Raw genomic sequence first — 26,092 nt, forward strand, 5'->3', positions numbered from 1 at the left:
ATTCCGAGCCCACCTTTCTCGCGTGACGTGTAGGAGTAATAGCTTGTTTGCGCGTGTTGGTTCGTTTGCTCATGAGTCAGACAAAATGTTCTCTCCTGAAAACTGGCCTAACATTGGGGTGCGTGAGTGGCTGTTTGCCCCCAAGGAGGGCCAGCAGTGTCAGTCTTGGTTTCCTGTTTAAATTTTGAATCAGTTTAAAGTAGTTTCTACTTGCGCAAGCTCATTGTTATCTGAATTGGCTATAAATTTCTGAGCAGCTGAGCTTTAAATTTCGTAACACCGGTATTTGATCACTTTTCACGATATCAAATAGATTGCGCGCGCTCTTTTGATATGCAGATACTCGTACATTAATTCACAGGTACCCAGTGCAGAAACGTTCAGCGTAAGAACACTGCAATTCAATAAGGGTGAAGTTTATCTGATTACATATGATAACAATATGTGCTTTGATGATAACTACATAGCAATAAGAATGTGCTTTCGACTTCTGTAGGCACTTGAAAATTTGATGCATTGCGGCAGGGTTCCTGGCATACAAGAATTTTGAGAGGTTTAAAGCGTTAAATGTGTGCGCTAAGCGCGGTTCATTTAGAGACTTAGAAATTTTCCGATTGCCGGCAGTGGCAACTCGTTTAATCTGTTATCGCAAATGAATAGCGTCAGTTTCAGCGACTCCCGCGAAGTCGAGGAAATCGGTCGTAAGTCGCAGTATCACTACACCGGTGCTGACATGATTGGGAGAGGAGCTTTCGGAATTGTTAACTTAGCTAGAATTACGGAAGCGGGTGATTATTCGGGACTAGCGCTTTTAGCTGTTAAAGTGATAAATATAGGGATTAATTTCAAAGCTGCTGCCGGCCGGGAAAATTGGAGAAATCCGCAAACAGATTAAGACAATTTTTGTCTAATAATAGATTGATTTTCTATTGATAGACACCTTGAGATATGCGGCGATGTTTTCGTGATACAACAAATAACGAAAAACTCGTGGCAGATCGCAGGGTGGTTATCACCAAAGCTGGCGCGTGCCGCGTGGGCGACCGTTGAAGTAGCGATAGACTACCACCAGAAAGGTGACATTAATCAAAGAAACTGTGTCAAATACTAGAAAATTATTTTACCATTACGGCTGCTGATCTTGAATGCGACCTTGCTTCTATTCTGAAGGATGTAGAGAAAGCCGGAAGGCTATTAAGCAGCGCAAATTTAATCAAATTGTTAAAAAATATTGCCCAACTGGAATTTTTGCACTGGAAAGAAAATAATAGTACATGGCGATTTATAACCCGGAAATATTCTTCTAAATAATCCCCGAACTGGCATCGAGAAGCTTTTAATTGGAGAGGCAGCCTGTAGATGATCTGGTGCAAATGCGGACATTATCCGAAAGTGTTTCAACACAGTCAGTCGGAACCGATTATTCAGAATCCGTTTGTGTAATCTTCTGTTTAAGGTGGTTTACTTAAACAACCGTGGAGCCGCCAAATTTTGGAGTTCTTTATAGTCACTGCATGGAATTGTGATAACGATTACTTATACACATTTTTCCTGCTGCCTGCTTTTTGAAAGCGTTGCAAGTCATTCGCTGTTTTCCATAATTATCGTTGATGATGCCGCTGATCGCTCATAAAGCATTAAAGCGGCCACGTGCTAGAAATGCAATGACGCTGTCCTTTTGTGCTAAAGCAATAACACCGGTGTTACCGCATATGTATAAGAAACTAATACGATAAGTGCACACCGGTGTTACCGCATATGTATAAGAAACTAATACGATAAGTGCATGCATAAGTGCCGGCCATTTTGCCACATTTCCCTTATCGTTTCATTAGATATGTAAGTTCCATCCAAATATGCATGCCATCGGTTTTATCAAGGACACCGCTTATCTTTGCGCAATAACTATTACTAAGAAGTAAGAAGCACGTATCGTTCGTTACAGATCGGACAGTTACGGTACAGACCGTACAGTTAATTATTCAGTGCCAGACGTGTGTTAAATAGGCAGCAAGCCTGCAAAGCGCATGTTGATGAAATAAAACGTTCCATTGGCGCGATATGTCGGCTTTTTGGCGTATAAACTAGAGCATGACTTTTATCATACATTTTTGGCGGCCACTGCTGTTGTGTGCTGAACTTAGCACATGCATTAAACGGACTTTTATGAAACTGTGACAAATTTTAGGCGCATGGAATTCGGTGGATGTGCTGCTAGATGACAACGGTCCGCTGCAACACGGCAGCGTTATGAACATCGTCGAGGATTGTCTGATTATCGACTTCCACTCTGTCGGCAAGCGGTCGGTGCTGGTGGAGCTTGGGAATGTCTTTGGTACATGCCTGGATGAATGGCTGTTCTGACGGCACCCAGTGGCCGTCGTACTTTAGAAAGGCTTTCGTTAATTCAGTTTACTGAACAAACACGTAGCCGCCTCACTGACAATGAACGCTGACGACAGCTGTCGAATTTCAATCGTGTTTTTTTCAAAATACTGCGCGCTTGTGTACTTTGTTCTGTGAACAAACATCGCGCCCGGTTTATCACACAATGTTTTGCACACGCTCAGTATTTTAAATTTATGTTTTCACTAAAGTGCGAATCAACACAGCACAAAACGTTCCGAAACAATAAGCGCTTTAGGAAGCCAATAAAAGCACAAACTGCATGGCGACAAAGGAGAGCCAGTTGGTAATGGGTCGGTGTGCTGGCGCCAGCAACGCCTCGGCCTTCCACTTGGGGAACTGTAACTCCGTATTGCATAGGTCCATGTTGCAGTAGCAGGTCACCTCCCTGGATATCGCGCTGCGTGTGGAACTCACGACGCAGCCCATGTTGGTCGGGGTGGAGACCGGCGCGCAGCCCTAGTGCTGCCAAAGGTCTGTCAAATTTTCATGTTACGTTTGAAACTTCATATTGATTGCACACGGATTGTGTTGTATACTTATACATATGCTGTTTACGAGGGTTTCCTAAGTTCCCAATGTAATGCAAACAGCGCGCTATTATTCCAGTGCAGTGAAACACCCAGCTTGATCGTAAGATCGCAACGCACACTCATAAAGTGGCGTTGCATGGTTCCAAAATCCATAATTTCCGTCTGGTTCGCCCGAATGAAATATTTTATCAGTTTATGTCATCCCCCGTGTTATATATGTTATAGCAGCCTCCTCCTCTGCACAAGTTCCCCCAGAACTTGTGTCCTAAAAGGCTAAGTTATCTGGTTCACATTTTTTGAAGGCGTGCCATTACGTTTGCTGATTTTTTCGCGATTTTTGCTCATTATCCGCGCAATTTGCGGCTTTCACATGCAAAAAGCTTAAAAACCCGGTATTTTCTCGTGTTTTTTCTGACTATGTTGCAGATTCGCTTTGTTTTTGGAGGAACAATCAACGACAAAATCTACACTATCACTGTCCGCAATACAGCCCCCCTCCCGTTCAGTGTCACCTAGCGAAGGCAAAAAATTTGGTAACCTCGGGGCACTAATTAGTAATATACGGTATCTATGCAGCATGCACTAGCAGGTTGCCATGTACTATCTGTATGCCAGCAAAACTTTGGAATGCTTTACATGCAAACTCTATGGAACATATCTGCATAGTGCGTACAGTGATACAGATACAATTACTGACTTTTTATTTATGTTTACTCAGCGACATAACAGTCGATACAATATTAACTACGACAACGAACTACAGAAGTAAGTGGCAAGTGCCACCGCTTGCAGTTTGGACCGAGTCTGGCTCAGTGGCCAGGTCATATTTTTCGACAGGGAGTTTCTTTGCACTGGGATTTCAGCACCCTTTTTCTCAGCGTTGAGATACCTTTGTACCTACAGTAGTGGACAGCACGCACGTTACCTTCATTGCCATCCAATATAATCTTGCTGGATTGCGGCATGCACGCTTCGCCCAGTGAGCATTCTTTCACTCCGTACCAGGCGGATCCGAATCCGACAACAAATTCTTCAAGTAATAGTGGCATTTCAGAGCGGTAGCTTCAGTGCCTGCAGTGAAAAGGTTTCCTGCGTGTCCCGATATCTTGGTAACGTTTACCTAAATAATTTCATTCGCACAAAGATTATTATGTTCTTCATTTAGAAGGAACTTTTAGCTCCGTAATACGAGTATCAGTCTAACTTTCTGCAGAGACTTAAATCAAAATTATCAAGCCGCCACGAGTAGTCAATGAAAAAAGAATAACAATTTATGGATCACACCGTATTACAATACTTACCGGAAAAGGCAAAACAGCGAGTATAAAAACGGTAAGCCGCGGCATTTTTTTCGTAGGGCACATTAGTACTCTCTTAGCGCATTTGCAACGCTAAGCCGTAAAGAATTTTGCGAAACACACAATAAATGCAGGAAATACGCGCATTTTATCATTAGTTCTGGATTATAAATCCACGGCAGTGCCTAAGACAGGCAGGCTGTTTTTATAGTCCTGTAATTTTTTGCGCATGGCCACAAAAAAATGCTTAAACCTGCTGCCTGGCTGTTAAGTACGTCTGTTAAGTACGTCTATAGTCGACAGATCTGCTGGTTATTTTCAGGAGAGATTATTATGTGGTTACTGCTCTCGATCGATACGCTGAAAGTTGAATGCCGGCATGCTTTAGCATCTACGCTGTGCAACAGTGTTTTGTTTTGCCCTATCAGTAGCACATTGAGCAGACCAGTCAGTCATCCCTGTTTTCGTATGGCGCATTAGAAAGTGCAGCTTAAGTCAATGCTGGGAATCTGGTGCAATGGAGGGAAGCTGCATTTTTTCAGATAACGTTTTGTTATAATTATTATCATTCCCCACTGAAGCCGCCTTCACTGTGAATGAGGATGGTTTTACGATACACTGATGCATGACGAGCATATTTTATGGACTGCTTGTATAGCTTAATTGGACATATCTCAGCCATCGGCTTAATGTTGCCGGATGTTGGACTCACGGGTGGCGTCAGGAGAGTTTACACAAATTATTTTGGTTTTAAAAGGAGATAAAAGCAGCATTGCATACAAGTATTGCAGAAAATGATATAAAATCAATGTTGCAGTATGAGATAAAATCAGTATAAAAACCAGTATTGATTCCCAGCATTGACTTAAGCTGCACTATATAGGGCGCCATAGGAAAACAGGGATAACTGACTGGTCTGCTCAATATGCTACTGATAGGGCAAAACAAAATGCTATTGTACAGTGCAGATGCTAACTGCATGCTGGCATTCAACAATAAAGTATTGCAGGAAAGTGTGGGAGTGCGCGAAAACCAAACCAAAATGTTTTATTTTATGTATACTAAACTGATACCTTGAACATACTGTATGTACAAGCCTTATCCCTTATTGTTCTAATCGAAGCTGGAATGTTGGGCACGTACAGAAGCTTCAGATATCCACAAGGACACACGTGGCAGTCATTTATTCATCAAACCACAATTAGTATTATGTTGGAGTATTTTATGATTGACGTAATGAATCATGAATGCTGTGCTTTAGTGGCAGTGTTACATGAACGACCGTTGTTTTCGATAATGGTAGTCGAGGTCATTGTCTATAGCTCCACACTTCGCATGATGTCAGTCTGCTTGCTATAAGGCAACATACGGTGTAATAACGTTGGTAAACAGCAGATGATGTTACGAAAGTGCATTTTGAAATATGTGCAATTTCTCGGTCGTGGCATTTGCTCAGCAGATGCAGGAAACTGGCTACTAGCGTGCCTTTGCGTTAAGCAAACACAACAGTTCCGTCGGGCAATTTTTATGTCAACAACAACATTGCGCTCAGCATGTAGGTTTCCTTAAAATGGTGCGCACGTACGCTGCTTTTTCACTCAAGCGTTGCATTGCGGATATTAAATTGCGGTTAGATACCGCAATGAGTAATCCGACATTCGCTGTAATTCTATTTTATCTTTGATAACGCTTATGACTGATCGCCGCATGCAAAGCTGCACCTGCGTGCTAAGCAATTCTCAATCAGTGGAATGACTGTTCAATCATTGAACATTGAACTTCAATGCGCTACTAAACCGCGCAAATCGGAGTAATATACAGTATAAACAAATACCGGTACCTGCAACCAACAGTGCAAACACTTACAAACACTGAGTTTAGCTCTACGTATTAGCAAACTGTTTTCTGGGTTCTTAAGAAAGTTGCTGAATTTGTGGGGTGAAAAGTGTTCTGTTTCTGGAATGAATGAAGCACGTACAAGCCCGTCCGGATGATGAGCACGATAGAGAACAGCGAAAAATGTAAATTCATGGATTACGCCAAACAAGATACTACGCAACACCACGCTTAACTGTTCAACCACGTAACATGCCTTTGGCTGGCTGGTGGCCTGGTGCACGCCATATATTTCAATGCAAATAATCGTAGTTGCCTGCGGAAGGTGACCAGAAAACGGTGGGTGCAGTAAGGGACAATCTAACTGCGGAGCGCATTTACGCATTGTGGCAAACGTAGTGTAGTGGCCATCGTGCTAAGCGCTAACATCGCGCTTAATATGGGTTAGCTGTACCTTTACGTGCTCATTACCCGGACGGGCTTGTAGTCAGATAAGTTGTCCTAAGACTTAAACTCAAATTGAATCCGTTGGCGGTGATCAATCTAGAGCGGAAATGCACTTGTACGAAACAACTGAGCGAAAACTGCGGGCATGGAATTCGGTAGATGCGTTGCTGGATAAACACGGTCCACTGCAACACGGAAGCGTTATCAACGTAAGGGACAGCGGCTTGATCATTGACTTTTACTGTGCCGGTCAGCGGTCGATGCTGGTGAAATTCGGGAAGGTCTTTGCCTCGTGGATCGACCAAAAGTGTTTGTGGTTGGACTCGCGCTTCCCCATATCATGGACAAATTCCTACTGCCCTCCGTCCGCGGAATCCGACAAACCGGATGTGCAGGTGCTGTTGCGTGTCCACCCTGACGGTCCGTGGCTGTGGCATCCCGGGAAACTGCTCATGTGCAATTTCGTCGAGGTCTATGAATACGTCTTTGTGGCAGTGCAGTTGGGCGGAACTACGGTTCACGAATTGGTTCGTCTGTCGCAGGTACGCTTTCCCCCGTCCGAAGACGAGATGCGACGACGGATCATTCAAGCCGGTGAGTTCGTTATGCGCACCGTGGATCTGCCGGACGGATACTGGCAGTTTATTTACACGCCGGAGTTAACGGCGGCGTTTTGTCAGCTAATCGATGACATGTACCATGCACGGTGCCTTTTAGTATTCAGCAATTTGATTCACTATTTGCAACGCACGAACGGGTTCGCGATTCCAGACAAGCGTCATCTCGTACGTGCACCTAAATGCAGTGTGCCTCTTCTGCTTATTTTCATTTTCACAATAGGGAAATGACTCCAGTAATAATAAATAATTGTAATAACAATACAAAACAATAAATAAAAAGATAAATAATGACAAGTAAATAAAAAAAGTTATGATAATAATTTCTACAATAAATAATATCCCTCCAGTAATAATAAATAAGGGTCCTAAAGATAATAATAGGTAGTGCACTTCCTGCCCGGTCCATATGTCGGTTCCGTTCCGTCGCGGAAATAGTACTGGTAGTGACAAGGGAACTTGTACTGGTTATGGTCGTAGTATTTCTAATTTTCTACTATGCAGAGTCACGCTTTCCTTTTTCAAAGTTGTTTCTAGGTTAGTTCTTAAGCTTTTCTTGGATTGTTTTGGTTCTTTGAGATTTCTTTGAGTTTAATTTTTTTAAGTATTTTAATTTTTAGTTATCTATGTTTTTCTTTCTTAATTTTCCGCTTTTTTTGTTCTTAGGTTGATGAACTATCTCAGAGTCATAAGCTTCTTAAGTTTCTTGTTTTTAAATTCTCTATCTACTTTGGATCTTGCTTTCTGTTTAGAAATTTATTTCTACGTGTTCTTAATAAAGTTTCATACGCTAAAAAAGAAACAGCGATCGCCAGAAATGCCGTGAAAAGTGAGATCTAAGTAAAATGAAGTTCTGTACAATAGCTGGATTCCTTAATCCAAGCGGAATATTTTGCCAAGCATTACGTGAAATGCGGTCGAGACTATCTGCGCTTCTGGAACCCCGCGCACATAAAAACCAACGAAGAAACGCCGCTTATGCAAGAGGAACGTTGCTTTCCGTTGCCACGCCTGCTGCTAGTTGAGATCTTTCAGTCCCTCGATACCATCGGACGCCAGCGGTGTCGACGTACCTGCCACCGGTGGGAGGTCATTCTTACGTCAAATGAGGCTTGCCGCGATGTCCGGGTGTCGTTTGGCCGCACCGATTTCACGTCTCGGTGGTTGGACCACGATTTAGCGCCCTATGCAGTGTACAGCTGCGTCCTTAAACACGTGACACCGGCAACGTGCGCTATCTGCTTCCTTGACCACGATGATGGTTGGCAACCGAATCAGGATTGGAGAACCGGCGTGCTTGACTGTTTGCAGCAGGTGCTGGGTGGGGTTGGGCGTCGCATCCAACGACTGGTCTTCTTTCGGTTTCATATCCACGTGCACGGCACTAGCAAGCCTCTGATGGAATGCTTTGAAGAGATGACCCAAAATTACGATGCGCTGGCGTCATGTTGTGAAAAAATTATCCATAAAGACGTCGTGTTGACAAGCGAGCACGCGGAATCACGTATCGTGTACGCCGTTATCCCACTGAACGCAAGCGAAATGGTGATGGTGCAAAAGCGGAATGTTTTGGGAAACATGTAGAAGGTCTGCTGGGAAGCGATTGTTCATAAAACAAATAAATATTAAAAAATGTAACTCAAAGCGGCAAAAGCGCCTTCGCGATTGTTAACGTACTTTACCGTAAAATCGTGTACATTTTTAGAAGCGAATGTTGTTAAAATAAAGTTTCGATTGATGCGCCATGCAGTGCTTTTTTTCCATAATGAGTGCCTGCTGTTTCGGAACGCAATGAAGTAGTTGGATGACTCACAAAATTATCGTATTCTCCGCCCGGTGCCGCACAATTTTTATTAGATGGTTATTAATTTTAGACTATCAAAATATTGATCTCCTATTGCGTATTCAGTCAATTTACCAATTAGCACCAGAGTTTGTGAGATTTTTTGTACACTTTATGGATTGTCATGCTTTTCTGGCGGGGCTGGAAATAAGGTCTCAATGCGTTTCCTGCATGTTCAGCCTTGCATTAGATAAGCTGAAGAATTGACACGCGGTGCGTTGATTATTAATTAATTCTGATATGTCTTATCTTTGCACTATAATAGTATTATTCAGCGAAATCAGCGATATCTCTCTTAGCAGCTAGTGCAGCCATTTAATTAAGCACAGAAATTCGAGCGTGACATCATACCTGAATGCAACTGCAGCATCGGTAAGAATTTGCGTGATAGGTAGCAGCTTTTCATGACACAAGTTGGAATTTACCAGAGTAAATGTTTTAATTACCGCTTTTCTTGACGTATTTTTGTACTATCTGTGTCTGCTTCGGGCGCACCTGCTCGCCTTCGCTACTTCTTTTTCCACTCAATCCGGCATTAGGATATGCATATAATATAAAATTTGGCATTCACTTTTATCTGTTACTGTTATCGTATCGCAAGCTTATTTCTTTTACTGCAGCTCGTGTAACTACCGAGTAGCGGAACGATTGTTCAGTACGCTATAAATCGCAATCGCGAAAGAAGAACACACGAATACCGACTTTGCTCTATTTAATGGCAGGTTGAATATTTTTTCTTATGTGCAAAATAGTATAAATAAATTTTTCCTATGTGTAAAGTAGTTTAACTGGCAGCTGAAGCAATGCACTTTTACGAAACTACCGAACGGAAATTAAGAGCATGGAATTCGGTTGATGTAATGCTGGATGACAGCGGTAAGCTGCAGCACGGCAGTGTTATTAACGTAGAGGATACCAATTTGGTGATCGACTTCCACTGTTCCGGCCAGCGATCGGTGCGAGTCAAACTCGGAAAGATCTTCGCGTCGTGGCTCGATAGAAAACGGCTCCACTGGGACTGGCGTTTTCCCAAATCCTGGAAGGATTCTTACTGCCCACCACCAGCGGGAGCTGACAAACTGGATGTACAGGTGCTGCTGCGTGACCGCCCAGACAGTGCTTGGCTGTGGCATCCCGGGAAACTGGTCATGTACGATTTCGTAGAGGACCATGATTACGCCTTCGTAGAAGTGGAGTTAAGCGGTACTAGGGTTCGCAAAGTAGTGAGACAGTCGCAAATACGCTTTCCCCCGTCCGACAGGGAAATGCAGCGGCGGATCATTGGACCCGGCGATTTTGTCATCCGTTCCGTTCAAGCGCCCGACCAGTACTGGAAGTGTTCTACGCCTGCTTTAGAGGCGGCGTTTTGCCAACAAATCTATGACACGTACGATGCGCGATGCCTGGTTTTATCTACTGAAGGGATTGTGTACTTGCAGCGCAGCGCGGATATTGCGAGTCAAGGGAGTTATTGTCTCGCAAGTTTTCTTCTGAGGAACCCGCGTCTAGTGCAGTATTTTTGTTTTGTTGAAAAATAAAATAGGTATTAAAACTGAACTAAATTACGCTTTATATACGGTTAAGCAATATCGGGTTCTCATATCACAGTCACTTTAATCAAACGCTTCTGTGCAATCAGTTTCCTATGTGTTGTGACCCGCATAAATGTGCAGTTCTTGGTTTGAAGTATGGTAACTTCGCTCAAGAATTTCAAGGCACAAACTGCAACCGCGATTACTGAATTATAAACATCCTCCGCCCCCCCCCACCCCTAATTGGAGCCCTTCTCGAGGTGTTCCGAAAAATATACGCCCATGGCTTTTATGTAATTCGATAATTACCGTATCCGTAAAAAGCAAAATCAATCATATCATCAAAAAATAATTAATATCACCATACCATAAAGCAATATCATCAAAAGACGCAAAATGTATCCCAGATAGAAGCTGATAACTCTTAAATGAAACCAGATAGAAGCTGATAACTCTTAAATGAAACCTGTAACTCTAAGTGACCAAATATTTATAGTAAATAGCTGAAGACCGAAGTGACCGATTTTGGAGGAAGAACTGCAATACCCTCAGCTCAATTGCGAAGTTTCCTATCCGTACCTTCAAAACACACCTTGAAATTCCTGATTATGTTTGAATCGAATTTTGTAGGAGGATTTCTTAGTCCCATCTGAAACTCGTGTTCAGCAGTACGTAAAATGTGGACAAGAATACCGATGCAGCTGGAATCCAGTGGCCATACCCACGTCGGAGCAGCCGAATGCAACCGACCGACCCGGAATGCCGCTGGATCGAATACTTGTGGTGGAGATCTTCCAGTCACTAGACACCATCGGACGTCTGAGGTGTCGACGCACGTGCCACGCATGGGAGCCTATTCTGATGTCAGCGGAAGTGTGCAACGAGATGCGCGTGTCGTTTCACCGGAGTGTTTTCACATCACTGTGGTTGTATCAGGACTTGGCGCATTACGCAGTGTACAGCTGCGTGTTTAAACACATCTACTCAACGACGCATACCCTCTGCTTCCTGGATTATGACAAAGATTGGTGGGAGACTCAAGCATCGAGTTTCGGCGTACTTGACTGTGTGCAGCAAGTACTGAGTGTGGAAGGCCAACGGATCCAGCGCATGGTTTTCTGTCGGCGTCGCATCCATTTGCGTAGTTCTAGCTAGCCCCTCATGGAATGCTTTAAAGAGATAGCTCGAGGTGCACTTGCGTCATGTTGTGACACAATTATCTTTAACGTTAACGGCGAACGAGCTGGGACCGTCACGTATTGCGCGCGCAGTAATTCCGCTGAATTTGTGCGGTGTGGTGCAATTGTCGGATGTTTTAGAGGATCCTATGGAACGTGGGTTGGATACGGTTACCACTGGGAAACGTTCCGAACGTAACACTAAGCGGTAGAATTTTATTAGCGATTTTTCCTCCATTTATCGACCGAAGCGAAGCGAAGGTCCTCTATGTTCAAGAAAACAGGAATTTCTGTGCGTCGGTCACGCACGTCGGTCACGCTGTATTTCGTCGGTCACGCTGCGCGTCGGTCACGCTGAATACAATTATATGTATTCATGTTATTTTTAAGCACTTAGTACTTTAGAAGTTCTCAAGTTCAACTATGTACTGCATGTTGTTGTTATGGATATATGTACACACAACCTAATTCATAAAACCGCACTAACATGGCAAGGCTTGAAAAAGAGAAAGGTCACATACCGGCATGATAGAAAATAGATTTTCATCATAATCTGATATTATCTTGGAAATGACTCGAAAGCGAAAAGCCGAAACGTCACTGGGACGATCACCACGAAGGAGGCGGGATGACTCTGCAGGTAGGTTGGATACTTTATCGAAAAAAACTGCGTGGGTGACGAACAGAGAGACCGTTTTATTAGGACCTTCAAAAGTCACTGACCAATCTCCTCAGGCAGCCGGTTACCGCACACCGCCACGACAAAGTATGTAGTCTGGCTAACCATTTTACGCAGTCTTGTGCTACAATCATCATTGGGTACTGCATAGATCGAAGCAGCTCATCCTCGCAAAACAGCAAAGGAGCAATGAGGCGTATCAACCAGAATGCTCGCCAAGCAAAAAAAAGAGACACAATGACGTCCGCACAACGACGCTCCAAGCAACGCCGCGACCGAGATGCTGCCGTTCTTAGACGCCGAAATATGCAGCAATCCAGCCAACAACAGAGTGCAAAACGACGGGATACCGCTTTGCGCCGCGCAGCAAAACCACTTCCGTCGAAGAGATCACCCAGTAATCGTTTATCTCCACCAACAAGTGCGAGCATTATTCGACGTACTTTTAGGCAGACAATTATTAATTAGAATTTTGTAGACCGTAGAAGCTCGTCGTCCCAACTAACCGAAGACAACGTGCGGCGCAAGGATCAAAGGAAACGCCAAAATGAGCGCCAGGCAAAAAGAAGAGCCAGTATGTCGTCTGAACAGCGGCGATCAAAGCAACGACGAGACCGAGAAGCGGCTGCACGAAGGCGTAGTGCTAATGCGCGAAATGGGCAGCAAAATAGTGTAAATCGACGGGAACGACAACGGCATGCATTGCGCCGAGCAGAAAACCCAATAGCACAAGCAACGGAAAGTGTACGTCGAAATAAACAGAGGCAACAGAATGCCCGTCAAGCGACAAGGAGAGCGAGCATGACGTCTGCGCAGCGCCAATCCAAGCAACGCCGTGACCGGGAAGCGGCTGTCCGAAGACGAAGTGCTATTGCACAATCTGGACAACAACAAAGCGTTAACCGGCGAAAGAGGGAACGCGCCGCTTTGCGTCGTACGGCAAATCAGCAACAGTTAATCCCACATATATTAGCAAAAGAACTTGAGCAAAAAATGCGATCACTGAAATGGTCCACCTGCAAGGGTTGCAACGAAGCTTGGCCAGGATTGAAAATTGACAAAAAACAGCTCTGCGCACATTGCCGGAAACCAAATCCAAAATTTACGAAGGCGAACAACATGCACCCCGGCGAAGTGCCACCAGAACTAAAGTGTCTGTCCTTTGTTGAGCAACAGTTGATTGCCCGAGTTCATCCCGTTGTATCCGTTTACAAAATTGGAAAAGGACAACAACTCGGTTATTCTGGCAACGTGATAAATTTTCTTCAAGACGTAAAAGAATTTGCCAAGAAACTGCCTCATCTTCCGAGTGACCTGATATCAGTTGTGGTTGTTAACCGCCAGGATGCTGACAATTACACGGCGTTCAACGTATCATCAGTAAAGATACGGCGCGCCCTGGTATGGCTCAAACGAAACAACATGTGGTATAAAGATATCGAAATCGATGAAGCTGCGTTGAAATCTTTACCAAAAAATGGCAACATCCACTCACTACTGACGAGTATAAGTGGAGACGATTTCGTGCTACCCGGAGACGATGGACGTGTGAACGATACAGGAGTCCCTAACATACTGCAAAGCAATCAAGCAGCTAAAATAAGGGACGCAATTGGTGCGGACAATACCCGTGTACCGTATCCAGCAATGGCAGATATACCGATTGACGAATTCAATACTGCGGGTTACGTGGCGCAAGCATTTCCCTGTCTTTTGCCAACTGGAAATGCAGATTTACGAGACAACAGAGGCCGGCATACACCAGTATCCGAAGCCGAATATTTCAAGCACTTGATGCGCATTTCGGATGGTCGATTTGCAAAACACCCCACGTTTCGATTTTTTGCTTTGAACAGCCTAATGCGGTGGCAAGCAATTCAAACGGGACAAATTTTTGTTAGAAAAAGTTCGCTGGGAAACGTGACCTCTGAACAGCTACGTGAAATGCTGAATGCCAACCCCAATTTAATTAAACAAATTATGAATTACGGATCAAAGCTACGGGGAACCAGATCCTATTGGTTTCAACGGAGTGCGGAATTGGGGGATATGGTCAGATCAATTGGAGTTCCTACATTGTTTATAACCTTGTCAGCTGCAGATCTTTACTGGCCAGAGTTATACGACCTAATCGATCTCCAAACGGACTTAGAGAAATGCACTGAACGGGAAGCACTTAGAAAGAAAACAAAGGCGCTACAGGAAAATCCGCTGATAGCAGATTGGTTCTTTATTGAAAGGTCGCAGATATTTATACATAAAGTACTCGGGCCGAAACTAAAGATCAAGGATTACTGGTACCGATATGAGTTTCAACACCGTGGAAGCGTTCACCTGCATGGGCTGTTATGGCTTGACGGAGCACCTGATGTTACCCGACTGAACGAGATGAATGCAGACGAAGTGCAAAATGTAACTGACTATTTTGATGGAATCATAACGGCTACAAACCCCGATATTAACGCCATCGCTCCCTTACAACATCCTTCTGGTATCCGCCCAACCGCTGTTGCCGACTGGGATACAGACTACGTCAATCTCGTCAACAAAGTTCAACGCCATACAATGTGCAAACCGGAAACATGTTTAAAAAAGGTCAAGAAAAGCGGTCCAGAAAAATGCCGTTTTGATTTTCCGCAAAAGCTGCTAGCTGTCAGCACTTTGTGTGCAACGGACGGGAAGTGGGGCTACACTCCCAAACGGAATGACCCTCGAGTCAACCGCCACAACAGAGGGATTCTGCAGGCTTGGCGAGCGAATGTGGACGTTTCTGCAATTACCGATAAGCAAGCCGTTATCAACTACGTCGCAAAGTATGCCTCGAAAGGTGAACCTAGATCCGCCACCTATGCAGAAATCTTTCGCACAATTTTGGATGCGGGCGCCTCTGGATCAGATAAAGCGAGAAAATCAATTCAGAAACTGCTCACTAAATCCATATCAGAACGAGATATTTCTGCACAAGAATGCATGCATCTACTGATGGGGCACGATTTGTACCGCAGTTCGCGCAGTTTTGTCAACATCACTTTAAAAAACGATGAATGGGTTCCTCTGACAAGTGTAAAGACTGATGATGATTCACCTGAAGGACAAGGGAAAACAATCCTAGAGAAATACAAGTTACGTATTCCGGAGATGGAGGGACTGTCGCTGTTTGAAGTAGCGTCGAAATATTCTTGGTCTCGACAGAACTGGAGAAAAAGAGCGGCGAACAAGGAAGCCGTTGTGCGGGTATTTCCTTGACTGACGCTCACTGGTAACCGACCAGCAATGAAGTGAACCTGTTAGCATTAATTTTAACACTGAATATTTACAGGCGATGCACTAAAAGACGAAGAATTTTACCGGCAGCAAGTTTTGCTACATTCACCTTGGAGAAACTCCGATTCTGTCCGTGGTCCTGAAGAAACGTGGGAAAGCATTTACGTAACACTTGACATTCCCAGCGAAACCAACTTGCCCGATGCAGAAGATAATATTGACCTGTCTGACGACGAGGAAATCAATGAGCATCGCGAACAGGAAGAGTATATGGTTCTGCAAGGGCACGCCCCAAATGCTGATTTGCCAAGGGTAGAACTCGGCATGCGCCAGATCGATAAGGATTTTGACTGGACCGCATCATACAACCACTTCGCCGGCATTGGTGGCGCTAACACCTTTCTAGAAAGGAACAAATCGGATGGGAACGAAGCAGGCGATCAACCACATCTACCGCTTAATGTAGTGCTATCCGGTGAACAGCGCGCAGTGTTCGATTATTTTTGCGGACAACTGGATGGAACAGTGGAAAATAAGCTTACCGTGGTTCAGGGGAAGGCTGGAAGTGGCAAGTCAACCGTAATATCATCAAACTTCGGACCTCCGCTGGATATGGGCCAAAGTCATACAAACTTTTAGCCCCAACTGGTGTTGCAGCCAATAATATCGAAGGAGAAACAATACACTCGGTTCTACATATACCCGTCAACAAAAAGTTTCTGGATTTAGAAGGAGAAGAACTGAATCGTTTCCAGGCAGAGTTTGAGAATATTTCCTGTTTGATCATCGATGAGTTTAGTATGATCGGATGCTCATTGTTTGCCAAAATGGATAAGCGATGCCGGCAAGCAAAGCCTGAAAACTCGGATGTACCCTTTGGTGGCCTCATTGTATGCTTGTTCGGCGATATCAACCAATTACCACCGGTGCTCGACAGGCCACTGTACGGGGATGGCTTTAACGGGGAGTTGGCCGACTACGGCCAGATGGTATATCGAACTGCTTTCAATAAGTCTTTTATTCTGCAAACGTCCCACCGGCAAAGCGGCGGCAACACTGACCAGCAACATTTGCGAGATGCTCTAGACCGCATCAGCACCGGTGACTCAACCGAAGAAGATTACAATAAAATGATGACAAGGGTTTACTCACTTTTGCCTGCTGAAGAGCAGATCAACTTCCGTGGGGCGTTACATCTGTTTTCGGAAAGAGAACCAGCCAAAAACTACAATGAGAACGCCCTGACACAGCTTAACATGCCGGTGGCCAGAATAAGGGCGGACCATAACGGTAGCACTGCGGCGAAAGGTTAATTGTCATACCATTTTATTTCTGCATACAGACAAACTTAGTATTTTCTGTTTATCTGTTTAAAATGTGGATATTCTGTTCATTCAACAGGAACAGAAGAGCAGGCAATGGGTTTGGAACCTACTTTATATCTGTCACGAGGCAGTAGAGTTATGCTCAAACGAAACCTGTGGACGTCAAAGGGGCTCGTTAATGGAGCGTTGGGATATGTAAGGGACATTGTGTACGAACCTGGAACATCGCCGTCTGATTCCCTGCCGTACGCCATTTTCGTGGAATTTGATAAATACACTGGCCCAACGTTTGCAAATAATTGCGTGCCTATAACCCCCATAACTACCAAGTGGATGGAAAGGTCTCAAAGCTGTTCCAGAACGCAGTTCCCATTAACATTGGCTTGGGCCATTACAATTCACAAAGGCCAAGGGATAACATGCGACAAAGCCGTGGTGCATATTGGAAAACCGGAATTTGCGTCGGGACTCATCTACGTCGGATTTTCACGCGTTAAAACTTGGAGCGGTTTGGCCATTGAACCAGTCTTTCCGTTTCTTCTGTTGCAGTCAATAAAACACAAGAAAGCAACTCAACAAAGAAGGCGCGAATTAGAGCGGCTGAAATGCATGTCGTAAAAACTAACATTCAATAGCCCAACTGTGTGTTTCTGCGTAATTCATTTCATTTTGGCCACTCTTAACTGTGCTGTCTGTGCACATCAATACTTAATTGTACTTATGCATTAAACTGGCCGCACATGTTCTGAGATGAAAATGATGTCTAGCTTCGCTTCGGTCTTTTAGTGCTAGCCTACAGCGGTGCATTTTCCTAGTTATCTTGTGATTACGTGAACAATTCCGTAACTTCGGTTGAAGATTACTCGTACAGTTATATTTTCTGTACTTTGTATTGAAGTACTTGTACTGTTGTACATATAATCATAATATTATATTCGATTGAAAAGTTAGGCTCTGTGTAGTTCGGTTTCAAGGAAAGTGAAACGATCAAAGTAACATGAGTTTATACATTTGTATTATGCATTTCAGCTTTCGTGCACCGACAAATAATTTTTTTCCATTGTTTGCGTGCATCCTGTAGTCAGAATGTCATACGATATTCATTACTTTATTGGTCAAATCAGTGCCTCAATACACCAATTTGAAGAAAAGAAAACACGCTAAACTATAACAGAAAAATTTCGTTCAGCTTATCCAGTCCTTCCATCGTGCCCAGCACTGACGCCGCATTTCCCCGTTGAATTTCTATGGACAATCGCTGCCGCAGAAATTCGTGCGAGCGTGCTTCTCCGGTGTGCTGCTGCAGTCTTTTTCCCAGTTCTTTGATGATGGCGATCGCCGACGGTCCCCACGGGTCCAGTGTTTCGAAGGCGATCGGGACGAATAGTTAGCGGCCGACCAGAGGAATATAGTCCTGATTTCCGTAACTCTGCTTGCATGGCGGCCGCTCCGGCTGTGGTGGAAGTGGCCTTGACATGTGAAAGCGTAACAGTGTCTACACAGGTCACGTCCCAAGCGAGGCATAATCCGCGTTTCCATGCAAAAGTCGTGCAGCCATCTGGGCGGCGTTCATTGGTGTGAGAGGTGCCTTGCGGCTCCAGTTTCCCGGGCACACCAGCGGATACAAAGGCTCTGCAGACAATGCTGTTCAACGCGCCGTGACGTGGATGCAGCCCGGCGGAAAAGGCACATGACAGCCCGTGGTGCCCGTAAAAAACCAACAGGTTTGTGGCACTTGACGCAGTCGTGGGGTTCACAAATTGTAGCACCGAGACGGCGGCCGATGCTGATCTTCAGTTCGTCATCGCCCAGTAGATTACCGATGTGAGCGGACGGTAATGCGTTCAACCAGATGCCGGCCTCTGGTCTGGACTGGGCAAGCAGGCGCGCTGTGTTGACTTCGTCTTGAAACACCTCCAGCAGGGCCGCAAGAGACACGTTGAATAATGGCAAGTCTCAGGCCTTTTGGGACTTCCGAAATGCAGCTTCCGGGAGTACGGGTTGACGGGCTTTTAATTTCCATGACTCCGAGGCACCAGTGACGTCAGCAGCGGCGTGGTTAGGCAGCAGTGCGGATAGCAAACCGGATACGGAATGAATCGAAGCCAGGAAGGCTGGAAGGGATAATTCTTCCGACCGGCGGATGCCGATTCCACCTCTGCTAACCGGTAACGTTGCTTGACGCCAAGGCGGGTAGTCGTTGTGATTAGTCAGTACATTCGACAAATTCTGGAAACAGCAGCGCATTGCTTCGTCCAGCTGATATAGTAATGCGGGGTATTTCCATGCATTACAGTACCGCAACATGTAGATAATTTTCGGGGCGCCGAGACAATTTTTAAGGAGAAACAAGGCTTGATGACCAGGTAGTAACTGAAGTCGTTCACACATCAACTTCAAGGTACTGGCCTTCTCGTTCAGTACAGGCCCGATTGCTTCATCCAGTACGAGTGCACCGAGTAAAGACATGGTGGATTCCGTCAGAATACGTAGTTGTGGGTAACGCTCGAGAATTCCGCTGTGACATCGCGCTGCGATTCAGATGACCCACCAAATACCAGCAGTTCGCATTTAGCCTCGTTAACTTGCAAACCGACAGCAAGCGCGCCTTCAATAAGTCGGCGGAAACAATCAGCAACCGTCGTCGGTGCACCGCCCAGGGTTCCGTCGTCTAGGAACCAGGCATTGAGTTCCGCGTTCACATGATTGGTCCACTTTGGCCACCAAGTTAAGGTTTATTATAGCACCCGGAAGCGGATTCTCAAATCCCATTAGCCACTGTGTAACCGAAGATACAAAGTACAACGAAATCCAATTCAAATTCAACAAAAAATTGGACGCGTTACGATGCAACAGGTTATAAAAAGACAGCTTCTTACTTAATATTTCGTGCTTGATGGTATGCAGACGTACCGGGTAATTTGACATAAATATTATGTTAACTAACAAGAGCTAAAGATATGCCATGCCATCCGATGTTTTAGTAATGTGATATCGTTTTTCCTAAACACGAGACTCTCATGTATAGGTAGACGATGCCAGCGATTACCAAAATATCGGACAAGGTCACAAGAGACAGTATTTCCAACTACGCATCTATGACGGTGGATTCTGGAAGAATCCAAGGGCAAGGCAGAAACGGAATCTATCCTGCTGAGTGAGCAGTGTTGTACGCTGCGAGCTATGCGGAAACGCAAAACACCCGACAATCAACTGCGCACTCTATCGGCCAACTCACAAGATACTACAGAAGCTCCCGCAGCAGAATGCTGCGGAGCCAAAAGGACAGCAGGTAGCTCAGACGACGATAGCTAGCAACTGAAGAATCTACCAGATTGAAGATCTGGTAGATGAAGAAAAATACCATCAAAATACAGCAAAGCAACTTAGCACCCACACTGGTGCGGGTGTACGGGGAGGCCACTCCTGCTCAAACATCTTTCTTAGCCGCTTGCATAGTCAACGTGTTGCTGCTAGACGGAAATAAGTCTGCGACAATGCCTACAAGGAGTCACTTTAGCGACAACGGTATGCCTACAAGTGAGTCAGGTGACTATCGTGACTACGCGAAGAAAAAAAAGCGTCTGAATTTTCAACTCTGCTACGAAACGCGTTTCAACAGAGCAGCCGTTGAAACAAACTGCTGAAACCAAAACACCCTAACTTGGCAATACTATGTGCAAATTCGGTGTACAGGGACCAGAAAAATGCGCTGAAAATTAACCCGAGGTCAGACTTACTCTAAACAAAAGCCCCGAGGTCGATAGGGGTCTCGTGCAGTCACTGAACGTGGTAACCCAAATCACGTTTAAAAAAAATATAACTGTCAAACTTCACTGCTGCAGCGATGCTTAATTACAGCAATCAGCAATATATTATGAAATGGTACTTCTGAGGCGAAGTTCATGCTCTTCTTGTTGACGAGTCGGTTAATCGTGAATAACAACAACGGCTGTACTTCGAACTGCCAAGGCGGCGGGCAAAATCTGGCAGATGGAAGGTGATACTGGGGCAACCAAACCGCACGAGCCCGTGACTACAAGTGAAATGGAATTCATTTTACGTGAATTAACAGTTATTAATTTTGTTGAGCGTGTTATGCAGCTGAGCTATAAATGTTGTACCGCAATGGTGTCTTATCACTTTCGCGATATCAAATAGATTACACGCTCTCCTTCGCATTACTCGTACTTCAATACAGCTGCACCAGTCCAGAAACGTACAGCGTAAGAACACTGCAATTTAACAACGGTGAACTTCATCTGAGTACAAGGGCCCCTTGTACTCAGATGAAGTGTCAAGGGATACAAGCGCCACTTCTGTATGATAACATCAACTGCTTTGGTGATAATAAGCGCAACTTATATATAACATACCAATCTGACATACCACAATTATCAATACAACATACGTGTCTGCGTTCGACTTCTGCAGGCAGTTGGAAAATTAACGCACTGCGGCAAGGTTCCTGGTGTATGGCATACTACGAGTTTGAGAGTTTTCAAGCAGTAAATCTGTGCTGTAAACGCGATTCAGTAAAAGGCTTAACAGCGTTCAGATTACCGTCAGCCGGACCCGTATTTGTTTATATAGATCTGTGATCCGAAATGGAGAGCGTCAGTTTCAGAGATCCCAGCGAAGTCGAGGAAATCGGTCATAAGTTGCAGTATCGTTACACCGGTGCCGACATAATTGGACAAGGAGCATTCGGAATTGTTTATTTAGCCAGAATTACCGAAGCTGGTGATTATTTGGGGCCAGCGTTCTTAGCTGTCAAAGTGATAAAATTCGAAGCTGCTGCTGCCAAAAAAATTGGGGAAAATCCGTGAACAGCTTAAGACAACTTTTTCTATTGAAGCACGAGACCTGGTGGTTTATCATAGGGTATCTATCACCAAAGCTGGTGGGTGGACGAGCGTTGAACTATCAATGGACTACCACCATAAAGGTGACATTAAGCAGTGAAACTACCAAATTGCTGGAAACTGGTTTTTCATTACAGCTGATTTTGATTACGGCTATTGATTTCTTAGGTGACCTTGCCTCCATTTTAAAGGATGTCCAAAAAGCCAAAAGGCTCTTAAACAGCATCGCAAACATAATCAGATTAATAAAAGATGTTGCCCTAGGACTGTCATTTCTGCACAGGAAAGAAATAATAAACGGCGATTTAAAACCCGGAAATATTCTTCGAAGTATTTCCCGAACTGGCAGCGAGAAACTGGTGATTGGAGATTTAGATGATTTGGTGCAAATGAACGAAAGCGCAACTTGCTCTGCAGATATTTCCCAGTTACGTGGCACAACACGCTACATGTCACCGGAGATGATAAAAAAATTTGTCGTGTCAGGAACAGAGTCGCCAGGACGGAAAACGGACATGTGGAGCCTCGGTTGTATAATTCTGGAGATGGCCGAAGCCTTCACATGGGTAAGTAATAAGCAACTGGAGAAGGATGGAGATGTTGTTGACGCTGGAGGTAAACTGACCAATTATCAGTACGCCACCCTGATCATCGACGGATACGTTCCAGTGGTGAACGACAGGATTAATGAGAAATTAGCGGACATCATCCGAAAGAGTTTGAACACAGATAGTCGAAGCCGATTATCCGCTAGTGAATTACTGCATGAACTTCAAAAGAAAAGCGTCATAGTATTTCTCGCAGGTGGTCGCTTTATGAGAGGATTCAATTCCAAACAGTGTTTGATATTCGATCCATCAACGGATTCTATAGACGCTCCAGAAGTGCTTCATGCGCCAGTGTACTTGCAAGGATTCGGGAAGCTTGACTATCAACCGCTAATCACCACAATCGGAGGAACCATTTTATTTACAGAAAAGGTAACTGACCATGACGGGATCAACGTGAATTTCCATTTCTGGAACGTGGCCCAAGGACATTGGTGGCGTTGGTGGGGACGTGAGCCAGCTCATCCTTTAAATATGCATCCGGATACAAGTCTGGTGGCAATAGGTGACAATATTTATTTTTGGAACTCAGACGAAATGTTTACGGAAATAAACATTTCTGACGGCAGTGCGACTACCCTGAAAAATATTCCTCGAAGGTAATGAAGACTAAGTTGTTTTGTTGCTCCAGACCTGTAGTCACGAATGTAAAGAAGTTTAGGTTAATTTTTTAGTGCTTATCCACCTGGACAAGCGGTAGCAAAATGCGGTGAGCGGATATTTTGCGCAGCGGAGAACATGTTGTATCAGTATGACACGGTGACTAAAAAATGGAAATGCTTACCAGAGCTGCCAAACCGGCGCATGAAGTTTGCGATGGCTATTGTCAGTAGTAGAAGGTACAAGGTGGTACACAGGCACTATATTTTCTGTATACGGGATAGCCTGGTATACAGGAAGTACAATTCCTGTATACGGGACAGTTTACGCCACTTTGAAAAGGTTATCAAAGGTTAATGCATACCGATTACTGTATGTACTTTAATTTTGCACGGTCTGTATTCCATTATTATTTGCACTGCTCAGTCACGCGGTATCGTAAGATGACGAAAAACCCAGTTTTTTCTTAAACAAAGTTAACAAATTTAGCGAAAAAAATGGAAGGAAGATAAAGACAGGGTTAGCAGAACGAGCTATTGATTCATATATATATATATACGTAAACGTATGAAGCAAACAAAAGCAACACTTTTTACGAAGCAAAATAAGGTGTTATACAATCAAAGAATTTTCCATCCAGTTAATTCAGTTACGCTTTTTACGCAAACGCATACGTTGTACACGGAACCGCTTCGGGATGTAGTCCTCTGGAGCAGTACTGTCAAAATCTGGTCCCCACTTTTTGTGCTCCACCTTATAGAACCGCTGTCCGGCAAATATGATGGTGCTTTTACGCATTTGATTGCCGCCGCAGGCCACACCAGCTTTTAGCGTATTCTAAATAATGTTCAAAATGAACCGTGACGCGGGCAGATATTACAGCACTGATAACCGCCTGTTAAGCACCTTTATAACGTGACGTGTCCCACTTGGTTCTGAAAACACCCAATCCGGCGTAACCGACGAAGCGCGCGCAGAGCCGCTTCGGTTTATCCACGCTGCCATTGCGCTCCGCCTTCTGCATCTGGCGGCACAAATCCAAGACCTGCTGTACGGCGTGATCGATGCATCGCTTATCCTTCACCTTCAGAATACAGTAGTTCAGTAAGAACTGCGTGGCGATATTGGATGCCAGTAAGCCGCAAGCCAGTTCGAGGGTCACCGCCTACAAGTTTAGCTAGCTAATCACATAAGTATACACTGTTGAAACAGAAAATCGCGCGGTAAATAACTTCAGTACGTAACGCACTTCGTCTAACCTTTCACCGAAACAGAATGTTTCCTATACACAGGTGGCATAACCTCGCTTTAAACAATACTGTTCCCCTGCTTTTAGAACTGAGTAGGCCGCTTTCCTTGTTGTATGTTGCAACATAGCACGCATGTCGGGAATGTACCTGTGACTGAATGTCCTCTTGTAGAACCTGCACAGGGCGTCGCCAACGGTCGAGCCGGCGGTAGTGCTGGGGGTTTGCACCACGATCCAGCTCCCGCAGTTTGTCCAGAAACTGGCACCACGGATCGGTGAAAGATTTTCCTGAACTATCCATGTGATACACAGCTACGACAATAACGTTTTGACGACACTGCGGATGTTGATTACGCATTAGATAAAGAACAAAACTTTCATCTTGACTACAATACGAAGAGTCAGACATCTTTCTCTGTTGACTGGTATACCGCCAGTGCAGCGCACCATGGTGCATAAGTTATGATTCATAGAAATAAGAACGGCTATGTTAAAAAACGGAGCTATGCAGCGCGGTATCTTGAATGTACAGTACAAGCGTAGATAAGCGCCGGATCGTGATGACACACGGTACCAGTCGTTATCTTCTGCGCATATTGCACAAAAAAATCTACATAGGCTTTGTAAGATCCCGAATATCTGAACCTGAGCAATGTGGGCCTTCTATATTATACATATTTAAGATAATACAATGCAAGAGTATATGTACCAACATGTTGCGCTTACTGTTCTTCAGAACCACAACCAGCGTATAGTGCTTGGCACTGTTGATGGTGTCACCTCCGTAACAAAACGGAAAAATTACAGCGTCAGCCTTCATTATGCAATCGAAAGCTTTGCTGTTAGTCAGCAAAGGTTTCCCAATATGCGCGCCAAGTTTGCGCAAATCCCGGTAGGATTTGAGGTCGAAAATGCTCTGAAAACCGAAGAACAAGACTTCCCCATCATGTCCTGTAGCGGTGATTACGCTTCTCATGATAAGATCAATATGATCTGAATACAATGGCATGACCGGCTTGAAGCAGTTCACGAGTAACTGGCATTCATCCTCTTTGGCCACAAAGGTCTTGCGAGATTTGGTGTAGGCGCTGATAGACTGACTCGCCGCTTCTCTCAAGTTCTCACAACAACCAAATTTGACCTCTGTGAAAAGGTGTTCAAATGCCTCTCTTTCAGATGCAAACGTTTTGGTGCAAAGGTCATTCTGTACCAAACTTTTAGTAAAACAGTGATACTGTTTGGCTGAAGCCATTGTTAGTTTTTGAGCAAGCAAGATAAATTGAAAATTTACTTGAAGTTAGATTTTCGAAGTCGGAGCGGTACTCTGTACGTCTTCCTGCTGTCTGTCTGTCTGTTGTCACGTTGGTTGCATGGCAACGCCATGGTTAGCATTCGGATCCAAGGCTGTGCTGCACTGGTTCAGTGTTGCTTCAGTAAAATGCTTTCGTTTCACAAAATGCTCTCACTATATTTGGAAACACACCATGTCGATCGTTGTATTTGACAGAAACCAAAATTTTTGTGTACAAATTTGCTAACATACGTTACGGTTACAGATCGGAAACATTTACAGGAGTAAGGTCACCAAGATATTCGGTACTGTTGTACAATTTGTCCCTTTCTGTGAACGCAATACAAACAACAATACTACACTTTACACAGTACTTTAGTACTACCGTATTATTACAGTACTTTAGGATGCATACTGTCCAGTTAGCGTACGGAAGACAGAGCGTACAACACATACCGTAATTATCGCAGTTACACCGACCCTCCTATCACTGGGAGAATAAAAATGGACGCGTGCAGGAG

The 26,092-nt window shown here is 44.5% G+C and overlaps 4 protein-coding genes and 1 long non-coding RNA gene across 12 annotated transcripts; 4 read left to right on the forward strand and 1 right to left on the reverse strand.

Annotated features, from left to right (window-relative positions):
* The first annotated feature begins 6,109 nt into the window (after window positions 1-6,109).
* LOC129580733 (uncharacterized) lies at window positions 6,110-12,074 on the forward strand. 4 transcript variants are annotated; one of them, XM_055471416.1, is made up of 3 exons: window positions 6,110-7,305; window positions 8,002-8,641; window positions 11,009-12,074. In XM_055471416.1, the coding sequence occupies exons 1-3, from the start codon at window positions 6,628-6,630 to the stop codon at window positions 11,017-11,019; spliced, it is 1,329 nt and encodes a 442-aa protein (XP_055327391.1). In that variant the 5' UTR covers window positions 6,110-6,627; the 3' UTR covers window positions 11,020-12,074. The 4 variants fall into 4 exon arrangements, with proteins under 4 accessions (XP_055327391.1, XP_055327369.1, XP_055327376.1 ...); XM_055471394.1 differs by lacking the exon at window positions 11,009-12,074 and having other exon boundaries at window positions 6,110-6,412; window positions 6,561-7,305; window positions 8,002-8,864; XM_055471401.1 differs by lacking the exon at window positions 11,009-12,074 and having other exon boundaries at window positions 6,110-6,412; window positions 6,621-7,305; window positions 8,002-8,864.
* Window positions 12,075-14,492: 2,418 nt separating this feature from the next.
* On the forward strand, window positions 14,493-15,799 carry LOC129581629 (uncharacterized). Its single transcript, XM_055472825.1, has 2 exons — window positions 14,493-15,628; window positions 15,689-15,799. Exon 1 carries the CDS (start codon window positions 14,758-14,760, stop codon window positions 15,613-15,615), a length of 858 nt encoding a protein of 285 aa, XP_055328800.1. The 5' UTR covers window positions 14,493-14,757; the 3' UTR covers window positions 15,616-15,628; window positions 15,689-15,799.
* Window positions 15,800-16,113: 314 nt separating this feature from the next.
* On the forward strand, window positions 16,114-17,750 carry LOC129589491 (uncharacterized). Its single transcript, XM_055484308.1, has 3 exons — window positions 16,114-16,941; window positions 17,035-17,153; window positions 17,745-17,750. The coding sequence occupies exons 1-3, from the start codon at window positions 16,434-16,436 to the stop codon at window positions 17,748-17,750; spliced, it is 633 nt and encodes a 210-aa protein (XP_055340283.1). The 5' UTR covers window positions 16,114-16,433.
* Window positions 17,751-17,945: 195 nt separating this feature from the next.
* LOC129598728 (uncharacterized) lies at window positions 17,946-21,004 on the reverse strand. The gene is made up of 2 exons (XR_008691792.1): window positions 20,699-21,004; window positions 17,946-19,736 (listed from the first exon to the last, which is right to left on the reverse strand). It is a non-coding gene; the product is annotated as an uncharacterized LOC129598728 (long non-coding RNA).
* A 281-nt stretch (window positions 21,005-21,285) lies between these two features.
* On the forward strand, window positions 21,286-24,760 carry LOC129600258 (MAP kinase-interacting serine/threonine-protein kinase 1-like). Of its 5 annotated transcripts, none has more exons than XM_055498831.1 (4): window positions 21,286-21,906; window positions 21,992-23,030; window positions 23,106-23,270; window positions 24,453-24,760. In XM_055498831.1, the coding sequence occupies exons 1-4, from the start codon at window positions 21,888-21,890 to the stop codon at window positions 24,490-24,492; spliced, it is 1,263 nt and encodes a 420-aa protein (XP_055354806.1). In that variant the 5' UTR covers window positions 21,286-21,887; the 3' UTR covers window positions 24,493-24,760. The 5 variants fall into 5 exon arrangements, with proteins under 5 accessions (XP_055354806.1, XP_055354882.1, XP_055355040.1 ...); XM_055498907.1 differs by having other exon boundaries at window positions 23,106-23,140; XM_055499065.1 differs by lacking the exon at window positions 24,453-24,760 and having other exon boundaries at window positions 21,992-22,182; window positions 22,241-23,030; window positions 23,106-23,788.
* Window positions 24,761-26,092: the final 1,332 nt, after the last annotated feature.

The sequence above is a fragment of the Paramacrobiotus metropolitanus genome, unplaced genomic scaffold (genome assembly GCF_019649055.1).
Source record: "Paramacrobiotus metropolitanus isolate TYO unplaced genomic scaffold, Prichtersi_v1.0 Parri_scaffold0000001, whole genome shotgun sequence".
NCBI lineage: Eukaryota > Metazoa > Tardigrada > Eutardigrada > Parachela > Macrobiotidae > Paramacrobiotus > Paramacrobiotus metropolitanus.